The 23,835-nt window shown below is 38.2% G+C and overlaps 2 protein-coding genes across 2 annotated transcripts in view; both read right to left on the reverse strand.

Moving 5' to 3' along the window:
• Window positions 1-16,319, reverse strand: part of LOC139711503 (uncharacterized) — a 30,066-nt gene extending 13,747 nt beyond the window's left edge. Inside the window, exons 1-6 of the mRNA XM_071623379.1 lie at window positions 16,186-16,319; window positions 5,818-6,003; window positions 4,588-4,785; window positions 3,790-3,987; window positions 2,847-3,044; window positions 1,913-2,056 (exon numbers count right to left, since the gene is read on the reverse strand). Of these exons, the coding sequence (XP_071479480.1) occupies window positions 1,913-2,056; window positions 2,847-3,044; window positions 3,790-3,987; window positions 4,588-4,785; window positions 5,818-6,003; window positions 16,186-16,222 (961 nt within the window). The 5' untranslated portion in view covers window positions 16,223-16,319. The remainder of the gene's footprint in view (window positions 1-1,912; window positions 2,057-2,846; window positions 3,045-3,789; window positions 3,988-4,587; window positions 4,786-5,817; window positions 6,004-16,185) is intronic.
• LOC139711515 (uncharacterized) overlaps window positions 1-23,835 on the reverse strand; it is a 189,851-nt gene that overhangs the window by 160,221 nt on the left and 5,795 nt on the right. Inside the window, exon 2 of the mRNA XM_071623393.1 lies at window positions 21,763-21,878. Coding sequence (XP_071479494.1) covers window positions 21,763-21,802 — 40 coding nt within the window. The 5' untranslated portion in view covers window positions 21,803-21,878. The remainder of the gene's footprint in view (window positions 1-21,762; window positions 21,879-23,835) is intronic.

Consider the following 23,835-nt stretch of genomic DNA (forward strand, 5'->3'; position numbering starts at 1 on the left):
GATACTTGCCTCCAACTTCCTAAAATTCATTATCCGGATATTGTTGACTTTGCCATATCTCTCCCTCTCCCAGTTTAAACAAACACATTTCACTGGCAAAGCGCAGCCTCCATCCACAGACATTGAATATGCCTTTTCTCTCTCCAGATTTAGGTATTTGAAATATAAAATAATGTTCTTAATATCTTTACAATATATATATATATATATATATATATATATATATATATATATATTTGGTCAGTTATTTTAGATTCCACAGAAGTTTCTTTTTCAGTCATTTGAAATGATAATATACAAATATACTTGGCCTTGAGAGTTTCTTGATAAAACTATGGGCAGAGGTGACTCCAAACTAGTACTATTCACTGAGGGGCGCAGCCCCGAAGTGAATAGTACTAGTTTGCAGTCACCGAGGCCCATAGTTTTAACAAGAAAGTCGAAACTAGGCAAAGTATATTTGTTTTATATTTTGGATCAAAAATTTGAATAAAAAATGAAAATCATTTTATATAGACCCTAGGCTTAGCCGCACTGCGGCGGCAGCGCAGCGCCTGCAATACGCAACAGTGCGAGAGATCGGAAATTGAAAAACGTAGTAGCAGTGGCACCGCCAGAGTTGCCCGTCGCATGTATCCAAGCGCTCGTATGGCCGCTGCAAACCTGAACACTAGAATTCGGGACCGGACGCGGACGGGTACACTTGATTGTAAAGAAGGGTGATTGTGACATCATTTTGCAAATAGTATACTATTTGCAAAATGTCGTCATAAAAGTGACCTCATTTTGCAAATAGTACTTCATGGAGTGTCAAACACACCAACACTCTAAAATAGTTCAAAATACCTACAATCACGTGAAGCTCTTTTAACCAATCAATGGAAGACAATTTTTTTGATCCAACATATAATAAAGGTTATTACAGTAAGAAAAAACAAATTGTCATAACTCAACTACGGGAATACTCTCATGAAGGCTTGAAAAGCAAACAGATGTAAATACAATAACAATTATTTCATCATGTCTGAGTATTGAATACAGAATTGTTCAAAACTTATCCTTCGGTATGAAAGAACAAATAAACGTCTGGAAGACTACAAATGAGAGCCATGTAATATATAATATTGATGTAATGAAAAAAAAATACTATTTGGCGAAAATGCGAGATAGATGTCATTCACTACACTGATTTTTTTGTTGTTTTTTGTTTAACTGTTTCACCGCCATTCGTGATGCCGTCATGGATCTCCGTTCAGTGTTCAAAGTTCGAAATAATATTTGTTCTATGAAAGAAACCCAACTCTGTTTCTGCATCATGTTAGCAATAGATTTCCCAACCCGATTATCAATATGTTACAGACAAAGCGATGGACATATTTCATTAAGCGAAATACAACATTGTACTACTCAATGTTAAACTTTGCTGGAGTAAAGTTGTGTGATCAAACAAACACGAGAAATAAAGTTTTATGAAAAAAAATACACAGAAAATAAGAGAATTATGGAAAGTTAGACATGTTCTTAAAAAAAAAAAAGATGATGTCATCGCATCTATGATAAACATCATTTACCTAGAAAAAAGAAAGAAAAGAAAATACACCAGTAAACACAATTCATTTCCAATAACGCTGTTATCATATATCCGATACTGATAGAACTCCTTCCGTTTTAGGGGTGTAATTCTATTCCTCTTATATGTAGTTAGTTAGTTTTTATATGCACAGTAGTACATTGTATGTTACTACAAAAAGATGACTGAACTCAAGTACCAAAATTGCGAAGACATTTACAAGTTCCAACTCCATGCCCCTTCTGTGTTTCGTTTTCTCTCTTTTCTTTTACACGAATGTTACAAGAATTGTACGTCTCAGTAGTTATTCCAAAGAAAAAGTAAATATGACAAGTTACCAACCTCGTAGATTGTTATGAGCGCTATGATTCTTGTCAGTAACGTGTGACACAGGGTTGCTGTCCGTGGTTGGAACGTCGGTCACATGTTTGGGTGAGGCAGACGAAATCGCGTGACTTGTTGGCGACTGTCGTGGGGTTGATGCGACTGGCAGGTAACGGTGACGTATTGCCAGGTGGTGATGAAAACATTAAATTTGATACACACACAAAAAAAAATGTAATCATTAGGTAACCTTTCTTCATGATAGCAAGTCACTTTTTACAATGCTCTCATACCCATAGTGTACAAGCTTTACCGTGTATTTATCGCTGTTGTTGTTTTTATATGAATGTGATATGTATGTCAAGTGGACCCTTTTGAAAATCAGCTGTGCTGAAAACGGCTATCCACCCTATTGCTGGAAATAAATAAATAAACAAATAAAATAGTAACAATTTATCATGTTTTTCTATCGCTGTCGTTGCCATCCTCCTCCTCCTCTTATTTATCGTTATCATTGTCGTATTCATAGTATTAAATGGAAGACACAGTGGGCCTTTTGCCTCGCTTTGCAAAGACCGGTTGCTTATTCAGCATATTTTCCCCGAGCCTCGGCTAGGCTACTGGAACACATGTAATTAACATGTAATTAACACATGTAATGTCGCTGAATGTTCTTCTTTTAAACGTAGCTTGGGAGGAAATCACTCATATGATGAATTGGGTTTTAAGGATGCTTTTCCCTACAAGATTGTGAAGTCTTAGAAAGAAATCGTGGAACACATGTACAAACTTCGTCTATCTCGACATTTCTGTGATGAAAAATCACATGAAGACATGGTATTGTCAACATTCCGGTGACGCTTTAAGTTGGCTAAACGTTAAGTTAGCCCCAACACAAAACACAACACAACAGTAACCTTATAATTAGGTAAGTTTTGACAAACAGTCTTACTTGCGCAGGTTGGAAACGGTGACGAGAAGCTTCCGTCATTCGTGCAAGTTGAGAAGTCACTACCCGAAAGATGGTATCCCTCTTCGCAGGAGAATTCGCACCTGGTTTCGATGTCGACTCGGCGATTGGCATGACATTTGTCCGGTACGACAACGAGGTGGTCTGTTATCGATGACGGACTTACAAGGCAGGAATCAGCTGTACACGAAAGATTGAAGCCAGAAGATCAAAATAATCGACACTTAAAGCAAGATTTAGAGATCAAAATATGGCACAAGATATATATATATATATATATATATATATATATATATATATATGAGAAGAACGAGTCTCAAATACGCCATGGATCCAATGAGAAGGTTTTTTATTTGCAAAATTTTCAGCCTGCCTCAGGCCTTCGTCAGTGTAGTGTATACTAAGACATCACTGACGAAGGCCTGAGGCAGGCTGAAAATTTTGTAAATTAAAAAAAAACCTTCTTGTTGGATCCATGGCGTATTTGAGACTCGTTCTTCTTATAATAATGATAACAACATTCGAAATCCAACACGTGGAAAGTTATATATATATATATATATATACTGTATATCATAAAAAATTAGGTATATATATTGATAGATGGATAAAAAAGGAGATAAAGAGAGAAATTCTGAGAGGGGAGAGGCCACGCAGTACATTTCATTATGCCCTTTCATGATTTAGTTGATTGAAATAATGCTCTCTACATAATGTCAACACTGGATTGACAGCACAGTTAAAACCTAAGTGTGTGAACCTTGAAATGAAGTCATAAATAATAGGCTTCAAGAAAATTCGTAGAATCCTTACTCATCTTCAAGAGGTGTGATCTACCAGCAGAAAAATTAACTAGTCGCCATTCTCAATTACATGTAGGTATTTAACAAACACGGATATGGCAATTATAGGGGGCCATGCTTACCGATGCAAGTTGGAAATGGCGAGGAAAACGATCCGTCATTACCGCAGGTCGACGTGTTGCTGCCCGAAAGACGAAATCCGACGTCGCAGGAAAATTCGCACTGGGCATCGATGTCGATTCGGCTTCCGGCAAGGCAATTACCCGTTTGGACAATGAGGTGGTCTGTTATCCATGAGGGGTTGACTAGGCAAGAGTCCACTAGATATATATAGAAAATATAGACTAATGTAGACGCAGGGCTATTTTGAGACAAAAGAAGATTATTGACGTGAATATGGAGAAAAAAAACCATTGTGAAACCAATGAAATGACAGCAAAAACGATGCTTTCAAGCAGCTGTAGATTTATGCTTTCAGATGTCATTTCAAATTATAGCAAATTGAAGTCCTTCACACAATACCAACGTTTAAAGAATCAGCTTTGGCGACCACATAAGATAGTTTGACTATAACACTTGTTTTGTTTGTTTGTTTGTTTGTTAGAACAGAGCTTTATATCAGTAGACAATATAAACGTATCATTAAAATTGAATACATGAGATATAAGAACGACCCAAGTCCAAATTTGGCTATTGCCTTTGGAAACCATTTACGAAGTCATGCAAATAAAGATAATCATTCAAGTGGCTATTTCACGTTCAAATTTGTATGAATAACATCCCAATAACTGAAAATACTAAAAGCAGTATGAAGTTATTTATTAATTTTTCCCCAAATTTTCTCTAATGGACTTGGGTCGTTCTTATATACAGGTATTCAATTCTCAATGAAACTGCAGTGATAAGAAACAGGAGTCTACCTATGCAGGTTGGAAATGGAGGAGAAAATGTTCCGTCTCGCCCGCACGTCGAGACGGTGCTGCCTGAAAGCCGGTAACCGACGTCGCAAGAGAATTCACATCCGATATCGACGTCGACTCGTTGGCCGGCTGCGCAGTTGCCCTTACTCACAATGAGGTGCTTCGTCATCGACGACGTACTCACAACGCAGGAATCAGCTTAAAAAAACCAATCAGCGTATGAAGCACAAATGACAGACTATTTGATCAAATTTGATGGACAAACAGAATATGAAGCATATCCACAGAAAATAAAACAGAATCCTCTCAGGATATTCGTCTCAACCAAACCTTGACGGAGTTTGAGTATTAAAGAGGAGGCCAGCTTTAGCCAAGGTGTTCAAAAAGTTGAAAATAGACTCATATATTACGTAGATACTATTGACTCAGTTGATGCAGCACATTATAGAGGCAAGCAGATTTGGTCAGCAATTTCAAAGTAAGGATATACAGCATGCCGCACTGAGACAAGGGGTGGGATGACGGTGGCGTGAAGGCTGGTTTATCAATGTTATGATATATAAAGACATTTTTTTTTCAGCAATGCCTTATCATCCACAATGCCCCATATGTACAGATCACTCATATTTATTCTAAAATTTGTCGGGATTTTTGTTTCTCGAAATGAGCACATTTCTTTTTTAATCAATACTTTACAGAGCCAAATAAAGGTAAGATTCATCCAAGGCCGTTTATGATAGTGTTTTGTATGATCATAGAAATTCTCACGAATCGTCACAATGTCGTTCGGTATTGAGCAAATAGCCAACCACGCAACAATGTACCAAACCAATACTATGCCACTTTTTTTTCTGTTAGGAGAACAAACATCCATTATACTGTATAGTTTTATATAAATGATGCACATGACAGAGTGGATCGGCGAGATTTGAATGAGCGAGTTGGAGTGGTTTAAGACTGTTTCAAATTGTGTTTATACATGGGCCCGTAAATTCATTGAATACAACCAGTTTCCCCCATCATGCGTCCAGTAAACCTACAACACTATACAAGGTGTGAGCCACGCGTTAGGATTTTACCGGATGCATGGCCTGCGTTCGGATTTTTAATACCGGACGCATGGCTTAATGTGGATCAGTAAAAATCAATGCATAACAATTGACCAATCAGATTGCAGAGATTCTAAAGCCCTCTGTATAATCCTAAATGACTCAAACTTAGGATGCTTACCTTGACATGATGGCACGTTTGGGGCAAAACTCCCATTGTTACAGCACTGGATTTGAGGACTGCCTACCAACTGGAATCCCGGTGTTCTACACGAAAACGAGCACGTCTGTTCACAGCTTATGCTATCACCCGGCGCACAGGTACTCAGCAAAGGATAGGAGTAGGTAGGGATGGTGCACGGTTTATCTATGTTTTTGCAAATTAGAAAAAGCAATTGTAATGTTCGGGCTACGGATGAGGGCGGAGCGGAGGGCGATGTTACATTTTTTTTTTATATGCAACAGTCGCACTTCCAAAATGTCACACAACGATAAAGCATAACTACATTTTAATATAAATTAAGTTTAATGTGCACATACACGTATATACACATTCATTTTGATATCACACTTTCTCTTAAATATCTTACTTATTTTTGACAGCACAATACTGAAATAACAGCTTGGTTCTTGAGTTATTTTTCCCCATTTATCACTGGTTCGCTTTGTGAAAAGTGCATGTAATCACGAGGCTATTGGTCCATAGAAGAGGTAAAAAACAAGCTTAAGCTTCTTCTTTTTTTCGTGTTTTGTTTTAACATATTACCAAGCTCACCCTAGTTGTGCCGGTCTGAAGATGGAGATGAAGAAATCTTAAAAACTTGCAGTAAACATCTTCATTTCATTTATATTTACACCCGAGTCCCAGTAATGGAGACAGTTCTTTCGTTCATATCACACGTCGAATGAGCAATGACAGTTACGTTACAGCAAGAATAGCAGTAAAATTAACGTAATTATTCCTGAGGTCACTACAGCTTGAAGACACTATTGAGCATTGTGGTGCTAACACATACACACACACACACATAAACACACACGCACACATAAAATGTCGAGCATTATGGAGACCTTTTAATTCATTTAAAAGACACCAATACGCTGCAGCTTACGTAAGAGTTTTAAAATCTTAAAATCAAAACAAACACACCTATACTTATGTAAGAATTAAAAAAAAAACATGTTTTCATTGTAAAGCAACGTATGGATAATAATCATTATTCCCAAAGGAAGAGTGTCAGGAGAGAAATTTATTTGATTTTGCCAGTGAAGTGAAATCGAATTTGTTTGAATTTGTAAAGATTTAGAGCTTTAAAGTTGTCCTAGAAAGCCACTAGGTCAAACTGTAAGAGACTGACTGTCTGGAAATTTACATTAAATGAGACAAAGTAAAAGTAAAAGAATAAACTGGCATAGCAACAGCGTGTCTAGATCAGTCACATTCAGACAGGGCAGTCACATGAAATGAGACAAAGCAAAAGTTAAAGAAATAGCATGGCAACAGCATGCCCGGTTTGCAATATTATGTATTAACTCAGACTATAGAAATTGAGTGAATAGAGGTGTTATATAATAGCTCCCATCCAGGTGGTGGCGAGGAATGTTCTTTAGCTCAGTCGAGACTCAGCTATGTCAGTGTCACTAGGGTGTTGGTTGTAGTTTATTGTTCACAAGTTCATGAGTGAAGATGTTATGTAACAGCAGTCTATACGATAGCTAGACATATTGTGTACAGTTCCAATAGGGCTATATTTAAGCATGATGATTGGATGGTTTCTTCAGTGTAGGAAAGGCATGAAAAGGCAAGTGTATGGGAGTGTAAGGGACTTTAGTGTGAACATCTATGGTTAGGGAAGCTAATAAAGAGGTGAGTAATGTAGAGGATCGGGGAGAAACACTTTAATCAGACATCCAGCATAGATCTCCGCTTAGGCAGCAGTCGTTCTTCTGGGGGTTTTCCACGTCGGTGAGATGCGAGCTCCAGCTGCCGATAAAACTGAACTCGGACAATCATTATCCGAACTTTGGAACGGAGCTCAATCTCCATTTGCCTGCTCGTCGTCGCTTGAGCTCGGGCATCGCGGGTCACGACAGGAGTCTGCGTGGTAGCGGGGACTAGTGACGGCCGAGGAGCTGAGAGGACCGCCGATAGGGTATCGTCTAGCTGAGTGGCCAAGTCAATTGGTGCTTCCAAGACACAAGCCAAGCGACTGTGCCGAGGTCGACGACGAGTGTATCCGACATCTATGACGACTGAGCCAAGCTGAGGGGATCACCAGTTCAGGTCATCCAAGATAACCTAAGTTATGTATTCGTGATTTGTTTCATATTATCTTTTATGCTCAATGTATTGTTATGAACGAGAAAGTTGCAAAGATTTGAAAGATTAAACACGAGCATAACTGTATACGAACAGTTTGAATTTCCATTATTTCGGTGTCGGAGTAGCAGAAAAAAAAAAGTCACTCACGTGACAATTTGGAGGTCCCACCGAGACACTGCTACCTGATTAGAAAAAATTATTCAGATACTCTTTTAACATGCTTTAGGCTTAAATGCGATGTTTGTGTTTGATTCATGATTGAAGTTTCATTGCTCAATCGTACGCATTACCGTCATATATTGCATGTTATTATTGTCGATATGATAACTGTTTCGTTTGTTTGATCGGGAACATTACCCCAGTGTGAATCGTACGAGTATATCGCCTTACGTGACAGTTTGATTGAAGTTTTTCTCCCCAAGGTTATGCCCTTGGTGATGCCTACTAGAGGCACATGTGTGATAGTTTCGGATGTAGAATCTGTGTGGAGTGTTGCTCCGTATTTCAAGGTTACGCCCTTGGTGTTGCAGGTTATATGCATGTTTGACAGATTCGGGTATGTGTGCGTGAGTCTATGTGGAGTGTTACTCCTTTTTCAAGGTTGCGCCCTTGGTATTGCCGGTTAGAGGCAGTTTGATAGACTCGGGGTTTGCGTGCATGAATCAGTCTGTGCGGAGTGTTACTTTATTGCAAGGTTACGCCCTTGATGTCGCCTGGTATAGGCATGTTTGATGGATTGTAGTGTTGGGTTTGTACAGTCCCAATTCAATTGTATGCTCATTGGGAGATACAGCTCTAGTAGGCCTATGCTTATTGACAAGACAGGCTTGGTATGTGGAATGTCTGTAAAGTGAACTCGTGTCATTTCACATTGCTTGCATTCCGGTATGCTTTTGACAAGGTACTAGCGGTTTGGTATGTGGAATATTTGTTGAGTGAATTTCAGCTGTTTGTCATGTGCAATTGTATGCTCGTTCGGAGATACAAATTGTTGTTAAGTACGCCTGCTACAAGGTAGTACTTTTGTCGGACTTTGATAGCTAGGTGTTGGTCAGCTGTTTTGTACGATTACACGTCTGCTTAGTCTGGAATTTACATAGTCAGTATGGCTAGTGTTGAGCAAATCAGGGAGTTCTCTTCATTAGGCAGAGAAATGGGCCTTAGTGGTGGCGAATTGAGTAGCTTTGTTTCAGAGCGATGCCAGGCAATTGAAGCAGAGCTTAAAGCTGCCCGTGAAGCTGATCGTGAAGCACGTGAAGCTGAGCGTGAACGCGATGCTCTAGAAAAGGCGCGCGAACACGAAATAAAATTAGCACAGTTGCGTGTAAGGGAAGAAACAGCGAATGTTGGTAGGCCCCAGTTAGCTGGCTTAAAGTTGAAAGTAGGTCGATTTGATGACGCACATGATAAGTTTGATGCTTATGTCACAAAGTTCGAAATGTTGATGAAAAGTCAGAATATCCCGGTAGACATGTGGGTGTTGTATTTGATTTCCAATCTAACAGGGAAAGCGTTAGATGTTGTGAATCGGATGAGTGCTGATGATCGCCAGAGTTATGCTACAGTGAAGCATGAGTTGGTGTCATATTATCATCTCACTGAAGAGGGGTACAGGCGGAGTTTTAGATCAGCCAAGCCAATGAAGTTTTAGCGCCCAAAACAGTTTGCTACTCGTATGAAGGGGTATTTCGATCATTGGGTGGAAGAGGCTGACATTGGGGATACTAGAAAGGATCTAGAAGATTTGATTTTGCAAGAGCAATTTCTGATAGATTGTCCTAGAGAAGTAGTTAGGTTTGTCAAGGAACGAAAATGTAAAGATTTCAACGAGGTAGTTGATTGTGCAGAAATCTATGTAGAAGCTCACGGTCCTCATGCATTTTCGGGTGTACAGAAATCGGAAAGAAACCGATCAGATTCAAAGCCGGATAGCAAACCGTCCCAGCAAAATCAGGTCAAGAGTAGTACGTATCAGAAACCGGCTAATGCTCAGTCAAAGGCAGGAAAGGCTATGGGAAATAGGATTTTTCAGTGCAGAGGTTGCTATATGTGTGGAAACCCAAATCACATGAGAAGAGATTGTCCCATGTTGTCTAGGCCTGCATCAGCTCAAGGTTTGATGGGTGCTGGGGAAGGTACGGCCCCAAAAGTAGACATGAATGTGGCGAATGAGGTGTCTCGGGGTGATTCTAAGCTGGGAGTTGTTGGTTCGACGGCAGGTTGTTTCCCCATTGAAAGAGTGGTCGATGACTTTGAGGATGGGAAAATGAAAGTGGTTGACAGAGTTGGAATGGCATACAATGATGTCGCCGCGATGGTGAATCGTATGCCGGTTGTGTCTGGGAGGCTGATGCCAGATAATACACCCGTGTCTGTTTTGCGTGATACAGGTTGAAGCACGTGTGTGGTGAAAGAGAGATTGGTTAGAAATGACCAATTAACAGGTCAACACCAGGCAGTGAGGTTAATTGACGGTACGGTTAGGCGTTTTCCCGTGGCTAAGATAGCTGTTGACTCGCCATATCTTGAAGGGGAAGTTGAAGCCGTGTGCATGCCTGATTGTTTGAGTGAGGTAGTTATCGGGAATGTAGAAGGGGCTCGTGAACCGAGTGACCCCAATCTACATTGGGTCCCAAAGAGTGTTGTGTCTGACTCGGATGTAGAGGTCATAACCCCAGATATGGGTCTAGAAAGTTCAAATGATGGTGTAGAACAGGACGTCGAGGTCGCATTCCCGGGTGAACTGGATGATACTGGGATGGCTGTTCAAACTCGTGCACAAAAGGTGAAGGATTCGAGGCCTAGTAAAGGTTTGACTGTTGCAGATCCTGTTGATAATGTGCGGTCGAGTGAATTTCTAAGGGAACAGAAAGATGATGAGTCATTGCGCCCTCTATGGCAGAAAATAGGACAGGTTGATAATTCCAAGTACAAGTTTGTGTGTGAACAGGGGTTTCTACTTTAGGCAGAAAAAGGATGAAAGTAATCAGGGCATAGGCCCTAAATTGCTCGTAGTGCCTAAGCCTCGTAGGAACGAGATAATGCGAGTCGCACATGACTCACTCTTAGGTGGACACTTGGGTATCAACAATACTTTGTCTAAGATTCAGACTCAGTTCTGTTGGCCTGGGATGTCGGAAGACGTGGCTAATTTCTGTAGGTCATGTGATATATACCAAAGGACTATTGACAAAGATAGTCAACATGAGGAAGTGCCAGTGGCCAGTTGCTTTGAGGTTGAGGGGGTCGAAGGCAATGAGGAAGTTGTTGAGGTCATGGCTGACGAGGAAGATATGGCAGAGGCTGGTTCTGATTGGAATAGGGAGATGTCCAGTATGCCTAGTGTAGTGCAGATGGAGTTTGTTGACATGGTAACAGTAGATCCAGTCCAATGTGGAATCTCGTTGACGACTGAACGTTCAGTGCGATCTCCGCCTCATAGGGTACCTCAGGCTATGGAAGAGGAGATTAGCAAGGAAGTTGATTCCATGTTGAAATTAGGAATAATCGAGCCTTCTAACTCTCCGTCCATTGTGCTAGTCAAAAGGCCGAACGGCTGACCTCATGAGTAGACTGCTGTAACTGTTTATATTATTGTTTGTAATGGTCCTTGCTTTTCCATTATAGGTTAACGAGGTGTAACTCAGAGAAAGAGAAGAATGAATATAATGATGAAACACATATTGAGTTGTCATGAATAAAATAATGCGCATGTAAGTGCAAATGCTACAAAAGCCTTTCTCTCTCTCTTATTTCTCTTACAGGATCAGCGAATCGCGATTACAATGTAGATGTAAAGGGATTAAGAGTAGGGAATAATGTTTAAGGCTTAGTCAAATCTCACACTATGTATATTTAAGTATACATGAGGTATTACAATATTATGCGTACTAAGAGGTAGCAGGTGTTAACCAGGTAGCAATATTACATTTCAGTAGATTTTCATCCAGATAAACAGGTAAATAGCAACAATATTATTTTGTTGTAAGGTTTGTGCAACACGGAAGTATAGGGAAATGATAGCAAAGATACAGACAAACATATTAGGATATCTGAGCAGGAATATGTGATAGTGAAGATGTTGTGTATACATGTTTGATGGTTCTATTTTAGTTACAGAAGACTTAAAGCTTATGCATTTGAAGATGATGTATTAAGTAAGATATAAGGTCTTTACTAGGAATACCAACAAAGCAAAAGTTGGTTGTTAAAAGGCTTGGGAGACGATTATGAAGTTGTTTCTTTTCAGAACAAGGATGGCAGAAGAGAAAAGGATAGTGTAATGCATGGTGTATATATGCTGTTGATATTGGTGTTTATTAGTCTCTCTTTTGAACACACGCATATTGACATACACTGTGAATAGTATGTTGGTTGATTGAATAGCATGTTTCATAAATTTCTTGTAGGATATAATTTTGATATCCCAATTATATCTTAAGGTGGGGGATATTGTCAGGAGAGAAATTTATTTGATTTTGCCAGTGAAGTGAAATCGAATTTGTTTGAATTTGTAAAGATTTAGAGCTTTAAAGTTGTCCTAGAAAGCCACTAGGTCAAACTGTAAGAGACTGACTGTCTGGAAATTTACATTAAATGAGACAAAGTAAAAGTAAAAGAATAAACTGGCATAGCAACAGCGTGTCTAGATCAGTCACATTCAGACAGGGCAGTCACATGAAATGAGACAAAGCAAAAGTTAAAGAAATAGCATGGCAACAGCATCCCCGGTTTGCAATATTATGTATTAACTCAGACTATAGAAATTGAGTGAATAGAGGTGTTATACCGGGTGTCCCCAAAAAAGCGGAACGGTGGATTTTCAGTACCTTGCGTTCTAAAAGTGATATAATTTTTGACATCATTAGAAAGAACATCTTCCGCAGAAGACAATGATACCAAAATCATTAAATTTGGTTGAGTACTTTTTATTCTACGCCAATTTCTGTATATGCAGTCATTTTCAATTTCTGCGACTTATGAGATAAAAATTTGGGTGCGACACGCGTTCCATACGGTGAATTGTGTAAGCTCGTTGATCCATGTCAATAAAAGATAACGCTTTCATATTGGGCGCGCACATACACACAGACACACACACACACACACTGTTTTTTCCTGGCCCGTACCCAATGTGAAAGCTGTATCTGTTGTTGACATGGATCATCGAGCTTACACAATGTTCACCGTATGGATCGCGTGTCGCACTCAAATTATTATCTCATAAGTCGCAAAAATCAGGCGAAATTTGAAAATGACTGCATTTTCAGAAATTGGCGTAGAATAAAAAGTACTGAACCAAATTTAATGATTTTGGAATCATTGTCTTCTGCAGAAGATGCTCTTTGTAATGATGTCAAAAAATATATCACCTTTAGAACGCAAAGTACTGAAAATCCACCGTTCCGCTTTTTTTGGGACACCCGGTATAATAGCTCCCATCCAGGTGGTGGCTAGGAATGTTCTTTAGCTCAGTCGAGACTCAGCTATGTCAGTGTCACTAGGGTGTTGGTTGTAGTTTATTGTTCACAAGTTCATGAGTAAAGATGTTATGTAACAGCAGTCTATACGATAGCTAGACATATTGTGTACAGTTCCAATAGGGCTATATTTAAGCATGATGATTGGATGGTTTCTTCAGTGTAGGAAAGGCATGAAAAGGCAAGTGTATGGGAGTGTAAGGGACTTTAGTGTGAACATCTATGGTTAGGGAAGCTAATAAAGAGCTGAGTAATGTAGAGGATCGGGGAGAAACACTTTAATCAGACATCCAGCATAGATCTCCGCTTAGGCAGCAGTCGTTCTTCTGGGGGTTTTCCACGTCGGTGAGATGCGAGCTCCAGCTGCCGATAAAACTGAACTCGGACAATCATTATCCGAACTTTGGAACGGAGCTCAATCTCCATTTGCCTGCTCGTCGTCGCTTGAGCTCGGGCATCGCGGGTCACGACAGGAGTCTGCGTGGTAGCGGGGACTAGTGAAGGCCGAGGAGCTGAGAGGACCGCCGATAGGGTAGCGTCTAGCTGAGTGGCCAAGTCAAGGGGTGCTTCCAAGACACAAGCCAAGCGACTGTGCCGAGGTCGACGACGAGTGTATCCGACATCTATGACGACTGAGCCAAGCTGAGGGGATCACCAGCTCAGGTCATCCAAGATAACCTAAGTTATGTATTCGTGATTTGTTTCATATTATCTTTTATGCTCGATGTATTGTTATGAACGAGAAAGTTGCAAAGATTTGAAAGATTAAACACGAGCATAACTGTATACGAACAGTTTGAATTTCCATTATTTCGGTGTCGGAGTAGCAGAAAAAAAAAGTCACTCACGTGACAAAGGCTGCGTTTATCAACTTTCCCCAGTTTAAACGACTTTCGAAAGCCCTTTCGATAGCCCTTTCCATAGCCCTTTCCATAGCCCTTTCGAAAGCCCTTTCCATAGCCCTTTCGAAAGCCCTTTCCATAGCCCTTTCGAAAGCCCTGTCCACTCCCTGTACTATTAATGTGCCGCTTGTTTTCGTCGGCTGCGTTTATCAACTTTCGATAGCCCTTTCCATAGCCCTTTCCATAGCCCTTTCGAGAGCCCTTTCCAAAGCCCTGACTGCCTGTACTATTGATGTGCCGCTTGTTTTCTAAGAAGGGACGGCGAAAAGCAATTACCATCATAAAGACATACAGTGTATCTTCCTTTGAGAGTGAGGAGTCATGATACAATGCCACATGAATCAATTGTCTTCCTATCTGTGAGGCAGCTCCAGTTTAGCACATACTTCAAATATTTCTGAGTAGCGGCATGAGACATGGGATCAAAGGGAATGAGACTGTTGTTACTTTATTTCTCAAACCTTGTTGGTGAGAGAAACACCTCCTTGTTCCAAGCATATGCGTGCATTACACACAGCTGTATGTATACACCTGTGTACACGTACTCGTGTGCACTTTACGTGGCGCGCGTCTTTTCAGAAACTGGAAACGCATGGTTGCGCAACCGCAGTATAGGGCGACCTGAAGGGCTTTCAAAACAGCTTTGCGTTTATCAACTTCGAAAGGCTTTTACAAACAGGTTTCTGATAACCTGTTTAGGAAACCTGTTTGGATCGTCACAAATTTCGGGCTTTCGAAAAGGCTTTCCTAAAGGGCTTTCAAAACAGCTTTGCGTTTATCAACTCGTGAAAATTCCTTGAATGCTGTTTGGATAACCTGTTTCTGCCGAGAAAGGAGAGTTGATAAACGCACCCTTTCGTAAAAGGCTTTCCTAAAGGGCTATCAAAACAGCTTTGCGTTTATCAACTCGTAAAAATTCCTTGAAAGCTGTTTGGATAACCTGTTTCTGCCGAGAAAAGGAGTTAATAAACGCACCCAAAGAGTAATTCACAACTGGAGTCCGTTGATGAGGTATGCAATAATGTCACTCACACTAATTCCTGATGTTGACAACTGAAATACTCGCAGGTAATTGGTGACTGTCAAGGTTTTTGAAGAAATTAGACATTTATGTAAGCAAAGTGCATCCTTTCCATGCTTAAAAGATTGGTTTGCATCTGAAGTGTGCGATTCTTAGTTGGTCAGCGAAATATTTGAGTATGTGATTCTCCATGTTATGATGAGACATGGTACTTTTACTGAGTAGTAATTGAAAAGATGAGTTTTGTTTTTATGTTTTAGCGGAAGTATATACATGCATTTCAAGGAAATACTTATGTGATTACACATATTGAATCGTGTGCAGCTACTTTATGATAAAAAACAGCTTGCACTTGTGTGAATGTGTAAGATTCATATGACGTTGATGAACATTTCTTGTGAATTATTTTACTTTTCTGAACGCATGTTTTTATATGAAATTCTACCTTTGTATGCATTTATTGAGAGGTAGATAATGAAATGGATTATTAATTTGTGATAGATAATATCTATATGTGCAATACATTTGACACAGCGTTGTTATGAACGAAAATCATTCCTTTTTTATTAATGTGAACTTCTTCATTCACTTTGAGATTAATACAATAAGCACTTAGATAATTTCACGCCAGGGTATCTGAAATGAATACCGAAACGACTTTATCATATCGTCTGATCTTATTAGGTTATCTCTTTTATTATTGTATATACAGTGTAATTTAACTACATTGTTGTTGCTCTGCCTATGAGCAGAAACCTATAGAAGAATAATATATTTTATGCTTAATATGGATTAGATAAAAAGTATGGAAAAGGATACATACCGTGGAGAATTCCTAGTGACGTCAGATAATCTATCATAGCCAGGCCCAAAGCGTCATAAGTTGGGCTAAGTCCGTGATGATGAGTAATAAGCAGCTTCTTCTGGGTCTCAACGTCAGTCGCAGTTCCATCGTAAACCCAGAGTTCACCCCAGCTATGCACTCTGCCCCTCACTAAGTATTTGATTGTGCGACAACATATAAAAACCTATCCCAGAGAAAAAAAAGGAAAACAGATAAACCAGAAACATCAAAGAAAAAGGTTGATAAAAAAAGTGTTATACTACAAAATTTGCTGCAAATGTATCGAATAATATCAAGACCTCATGGATAAATGATGATAATGTGACAAAGTAACAATGCATCAAAATCTCTTCTGTTTTAAAGTCTTGACAACTGGACTGACATAAGAACATTATTCACGATGTACGAAATGTACGAAAACACACATAAATCCGTTCGCATACTAGTACCTCTTGTTCCTGAGTCATATCAAGAAATACGAAAAATACATTGAAAAAAAAAGAAAAGCAATGACCTTACAGAGAATTTGCAAGAGAGAAGATGTACTTACTGTTTTTTGGTGTGCTGGCGGTAACACTACACCTTCGAAATCAGAAATCTCGCCTGTGTCAGGGAATAGATGACATGTACAGATGAAATATTATCATCAATTCGGAGATTTTTATTTTCTGAGTTTCCTTTCGGGAAATATCGGTTTTATACTGTTTGCGTTAATTTTCATTGAAACCTCTGTTATTGCACAATCAGAGTTCTTACAAATAGTCATCAACACGCATACACTGTACGGCTCAATTCCATTGATTTTTTTTTTAATTTTTTTTCTCTCAACAAATCAGATAAAAAATGCAGACACTATACACAACGGATTATTTTGTTTCCCGTAGAAGAGGTAAACCTATCATGAGTATTACAATCAGAGGTGAAAATATCACTCTTAAAATGCATTTTCTTCCCACTCAAAGCCATTTTCCCTTTTCTATGAATTTTACAAGCAATATCTTTACTTGTGGTATGACTTGTCTGCAGCTTGTTTTTTCACCGTCATAAAACAATTAAACTTTTCATGTCTGATATTTTTGATGTCTGATGCTTTCAGTATTGTCACCTACGGCACCTTGAAAGAATAATAATGGTAGAGACAGAGGGCTCTACCGCTTTCATTACCATGGCGTTATTGATTTATATACCTGGGTCGAGAGGGATTTGGTTGGTTTCAACATTTTGTCTATAGGGATGCACGTGCTTGACAGTATTCGAACCATCGGGATTCGGACGTGCGATTGAAAGTGAAGAGTCTTATCCACTAGATGCCACAGCCCCCCCCCCTTTAAAACAAAAAAATACATTGTCAATTGGGCACTTCGTGCAAAGTGCGAATGTAGGACATTGATGTATTCTCCCTGAAAGTAATAACAGTGGTTATATATATATTATGGGTGATTTTAACATTGATCTCTCGAAAGAAAAGCACATCCTTAGAAATAAACTTTGCAATATTTTGCAAGCAAATTTTTGTAACATTACAATTGATAAGCCTTCGAGAATTACGGTCGACTCATCAACGTTGATCGATAACATTTTTGCTAATATTGACACAGATTATTCGAAATCTGGTGTTTTGTATAGTGATATTTCTGACCATTTACCTATATTTTTCATTTGTGGAGACACACCGTATTCCCATGTTAAACAAAAAGAAAGTAAGAAGAAGCGGAAATTCACATTAGAAAATATTTCATTACTCAACGATGATTTAATCACGGAAACATGGGATGATGTATTACTTTCTACAGACCCAAACATTGCTTATGACACCTTCTGGAATATATTTCTTTCTTATTTTGACAAACATACCCCCACAATTGAAAAGAAAAAAGAAAAAAAAAACAAAAATCCATGGATAACAAAGGGAATTTTTCGCTCCATTAAGAAGAAATGTTTTATATAGATATAGTTTACGGTATCCTGATAACGATAATGTTAATCGATAGAAATTATACAGAAATAAACTTACACAGATTATCAGGCTTTCCCGCAGAATGTATTATACGGAAGCTTTTGAAAATGCTACTGGAAATATGTCAGCCACTTGGAAGGTTATTAATGAGGTCATTGGTAAGCAAAAGAAGGTGTCAACATTTCAAATTACGAATAACGGACAAACGCTTTGTAATCCTAAAGATGTAGCATGTTGTTTCAATGAGTATTTTGTTAATGTAGGTCCTAGTCAAGCTTCTAAGATTGGTCATACACAGACAGATTTCTCGCAGTATTTAGGCACGTCAAACCATAATTCATTATTTTTCAAACCAACAGATTTTAGTGAGAGCCTTGATATTGTACATTCTCTAAAATCAAGTTATACATGTGGTCATGATGAAATGAGCACGTCTTTTTTAAAACAAATTGTTAGGAGTATATTGACACCTTTAGTACATATTTGTAATTTGTCGATGTCAACTGGTATATTTCCGAACGCATGTAAAATTGCAAAAGTTATTCCAGTATACAAAAAAGATGACTCTTCTCTTGTCTCAAATTACCGACCGATCTCTATTCCTCCTAGTCTTTCTAAAGTCATAGAAAGGCTTGTTATAACAGACTAATTTTTTGTTACAAAATGATATACTGAGCCAAGACTAACATGGTTTCAGGAAATTTCATTCTACACATATGGCACTAGCCCAATTGTACTACAGAGTGTCGACTGCCTTAGCTGAACAAAAACATGTCATTGGTGTGTTCATGGACCTAAGCAAGGCATTCGACACTCTTGACCACACTATCCATTTACGGAAATTACATTGTTATGGAGTTCGTGGCATTCCACCGGAATGGTTTGAAGATTACTTTATCAAATAGACAGCAGTACGTATACTAGGACTCGGTAAACTCTGAAGTTTTACCCATACATTGTGGCGTCCCGCAAGGATCCATATTGGGACCGCTACTATTTCTAGTGTATATAAATGATATTACAAATTCATCTAAGTTACTGCAATATATTCTGTTCGCCGATGACACCAATGTATTTTGTTCCAGTTCTGATTTTCAGTCGCTTTTAAGAACTCTAAAAATTGCCGAAATTATCTACATGGTTTAAGAGCAATAGATTATCACTCAACTTAAAAAAGACAAATTTTATTTATATTCATAATAAGAAGCATAAAAATGAAATGCACCATTTAGATATTATGGTGGATGGTACATTATCGGAACAAAAATAAAGTGTCAAATTTCTTGGAATATATATAAATGAAAATATGAAATGGAATGCTCATGTGCGATACATCTCAGATAAAGTGTCTCTGTAAGCTTAAGTATTATGTCCCAAAGAATATTTTATTTATGCTTTATAATTTGTTGATGTTATCGATCATCTCATATTGTAACATTGTTTGGGCAACTGCAAAACGTCACATCGACAGTATATTGCTTCTACAAAAGAAAGCTATACGTATATGCACCAATTCAGGTTATCGGGACCATTCAGATCCTTTGTTCGTAGAATTAAAAACACATAATAATTGCTAAACGTAAATGACATTAATTTTCTGCAAAATTCACTTTTTATGTTTCGTTTGTATAACGGTCAGTTGCCATCTTCTTTTTTTCTCATTATTTCAGTTAAACAAGGACATACATTCTTATCCCACTAGGCAATCTGATAAATTTCATTTACAAAATCCTAAAACGGTGATGGCTCTGAAATCTATCAGACACACTGGACCCGATATTTGGAACTCTCTTCCTTCTGAAATTCGAACTCTAAAGTCTATGTATTCTTTTAAGAAAGCTGTAAAGACAATGCTGCTCTCTGGATATCAGTGATCTTATTTATAATGTCATTGTAATTGTATTGTATATGAAATTCCTTCGTGGGAATATCGCCGTTCTGAATTTATTGCGTAATGTTATGTAACCGACCATGACCTGTAACTGTTCACCTGTACCTCGGTGAGAAAATATTTTGTCATGCTTTACTATTAAGTGATCCAGGTGATCTAACTTTGTGTATTAGCGAAAACAGACAGACCTCTCCTCTCTCCTTTCTTCTATCTTATCTCTATGCAAGTCATCCCTCCCTCCTATTTTCCTATATGTTATGTATTATGAGGGCTGCATGCAAATCAAGCAATGCTTAAGCTGTAGCCCTTCTGCGTTATTCATTGCATCACTGATATGTTCTTTTGTACATTGTAAAGGCAATGAAGAAACTGTATTGCTGTATATTTTATAGGTAATGAAGAAACTTACTTTGTTACAATTAATGTTTATATATATATATATAATATGTATGGCACCATCAATGTAATAATATATGTGTATGTATCGGCATTAGCAATGATATAATGCAGGAACCAATAGAATCAAATCAAATCAAATTAAGTCTCGTAAAGCAACGACCATTTATTACTTGCTTAATTAAGAACAATCATACCTGGGTCTGTCACGTACTCTACAGGTCCTTCACCGTGTAAGGTCCTCAAACAACCTGTGGATTACAAGATGCAAGAGACTGTCACATTCCGTATCTCTCGCTATCGACTATATTGAATGATTTTCTATTTGCTTTTTCTTTTTAGATGTTCTTCGAATATCTGGGCGTACCCAATCCGTTTATTACAAGCTACTGAAATCTCCGTAGGCTTTGATGCCCAGAATCCCCCAAGTACCCGTAGACGACCAGTCTACAAGTATTAGGTACACTCTGAGATATATAAGGGTGCATCATTCGGACCACAAAGGTGCAAAGTTTCACCTTTTGGTACTCCAATTGTGACACTGGTCTGAAAGCTACAAAATTGCACCCGTAAAGGTGCTCCCGGTGTTACACTGGTAAAGGCGCAATGTTGAACCTATACACTTACAGTGTAAGCGTTTCTGCAATGCGAATGTATGTCATATATGTTGTACAGTTTCCGTCTTTTTTTAAAAATCCTTGTTCATTTCATTCATTTCATATAATTTTATTTCATTTCCAACAAAATAACAAAGTACGATAACATTTGCGATGCGATTATGCAATAATTCAAGTATAGGGTAAAAATCAAAGATGATTAGTAAAACTTTTAATGCACATACACGTACAATGTATGTGAGTAACTTGTATTTACGCGCAATTATAGTCACATACATTTTCGATAAATATAGCATGTTGAAGAAAGAAATCATGCACAACAACAACAAAAAGCAAGGATATACTCATAACAGGAACTGTGATCGGTTGCATTCGTATCACTTAAAATTGATTGTTGTTACAATTCATAAAAGTCTTTATATTTACAGCAATTTATTTACTCGTACAAATTGTTAACAAATAGGCCTAATTTATTTTACAAGTGGTCCTGCTCTATCATGCATTATATGATAATTCTATACATACACTCATAATGAAATATCAGTATAGATATATAAATATTAGAAAATAATGCAGAAGTCATGTGTAAAATGTGTTATAGTTTCAATTGATATAAGACACTTTTTTGTTGTAAATGATTCTATAAAAAAAGATATACATGCCGTACATAATAACAAAAGTAACAAAGCACGTACCGATGAAGACGCAAATCGAAATAGCTGATGACACTTTCATGATGTAAACACGTTGGCAGTCAGACCCGAAATTTCTTGCCTATGGCCTGGACGTGAGAAGCCCGCGTGAAGTCTTTCTGCACGTGAAATGGATTTGAAAAATTTGTTAATATCGTTCTTTTCATCTTTGCATTTTCTCGGAGTACGTTAATGAAGATTTCTAAAACTTAATACGCTTTTATAGCGAGATTTATTCAACAAATTGTTTAACACGGGTCCATTCTGTTATATTCGTGTTCATTTCAATGTGTGATAATTGTCTACCACGACGCTTTATACACGCAGTGTATTTTTTTATTTGTTTGATTTATTTGTTTAATGTTTTTTAAGGAAAAGAATGTAATATCAATATCAAATCTTCAAAAGCTTACTCTTGACCCTTTCTGTGCCAGGGACTCTGGACGGTGTCTACAACGCTTTGTTGGGTTTGTGTGTTCCAAACGGCATTCAAAACACACAAAGGGATAAGGAAATAGCTGGAATCGTGAACCTTTTCGGATAATGTATACGCTTCCATGGAGCATATGCTTGCACTCTTGTGTAGATTCTTTTTCGTATTGCGTAAACGTTAACAACATGTAGCACTTTCCTGCGAGTTTTAATTCTAACCCGAGGTGGACTGCGTCACAATCGGTGGCCAATTTCCTATTCCAAACAATTTGTATGGGAATTATTTCAATTCATAACCTATTTAACAGGTAATGATGTATATATAATATATATATATACATCATACATCATATAATATCATGATATAATATCATGATAATCTTACAATAATCTTACAACTATAGCAAGGACAACGAAACAAATCAATCGGGCCTAGTTCCATTTTCATTCCTTCAACAAGTAGATTTTGTAATCATTGTATTGTAACTTTTCTCACTCATGATAGGAGATAGCCTTTGCTAACCCTTTCCAAGCCAAGGAAGTTCTTTAACGTATTGCATTGTACGAATATTGCATGTTTGTATGTAAGCGAACCTTGACATTGTCACCTCACATTATTGTAAGCATTTTAACTTCTTTATTCGTGCTCTTGCAAGAGTTACAATCCTCTTATATGTATATCATTGTTCGATGGTTAAGATTTCGGAAGTCTGAAAACATTTCGACAAGCATTTCTGGGATTCTTAATGACATATTCCGCACAACAACAACAAACAAATATCAGCTTTTTTCGTCTGTGGATCATCAGCAGTTAAGAATATATGCATCACTGACCGAGCATCCCAGACTTTTATTGGACCATGTATTTCATTATCACTTGAAACTGGACTACACGCCTCATCGCTTGTAAGTGTCTTTAGTATAGTAACACCAACAGATCCAATGAATACGTTGTGGTTATGCCCATTCCCATTCAGAGTTGTTTGTGTGTGAGAGTTTGTATGTGCAGGCCGTCCTTGGAAGTTAGAAGAGCTGGACGTAATGAGAGCGGGAGACAGATCGCGAAGAACAAACATGTTTGCCAAGTTGATGTTTGCTGAGTTTCCTGCCGGGTTCAAAGTACATATGTGACCGTGCACCTCAAAACGAACATAAAGTCGCACACACTGATTTTGCGTGAGGACTGAAAATAAGTGAAATGGGTCAACCTAGCCGAATTTGACTTTTTCATATTTTCTGAAAGAGCGGGTCCTCTTTTACATTATGCTAAAATTTGGTATCATAAAACGGGCAGGAAAGAGTGTTTTTTAGCAGTTTATCTCGAACATTTTTGGCAGAATAGTGTGATTAGGTGTGTCTTTATAATTCCTTTTTCATTTCTGAAAAACCTTGTCCACACTCTTCACTTTCAACTCTAATAACTTTCGAAAGGATAGCGCTACTGCTTTGAAATTTGGCATTGACTATGGACAGAATGTGTTAATGAGGCATGCTTAATTTCAGTTTAATCTGATAATCTCTTCATTGTTGTTACTCTGGTGGTTTACTTTCTGTTTTTTGTCCCATTCATCGCACAGCCAGCACGGTTTGGTAAAGATTAAGCGCTTGAATAGACACTGTACTTCAGAGCCTCTTTTCTCAGTT

Source organism: Diadema antillarum, unplaced genomic scaffold (assembly GCF_040938485.1).
Source record: "Diadema antillarum isolate AM-2024a unplaced genomic scaffold, OU_Dant_1.0 seq00001664_RagTag, whole genome shotgun sequence".
NCBI lineage: Eukaryota > Metazoa > Echinodermata > Echinoidea > Diadematoida > Diadematidae > Diadema > Diadema antillarum.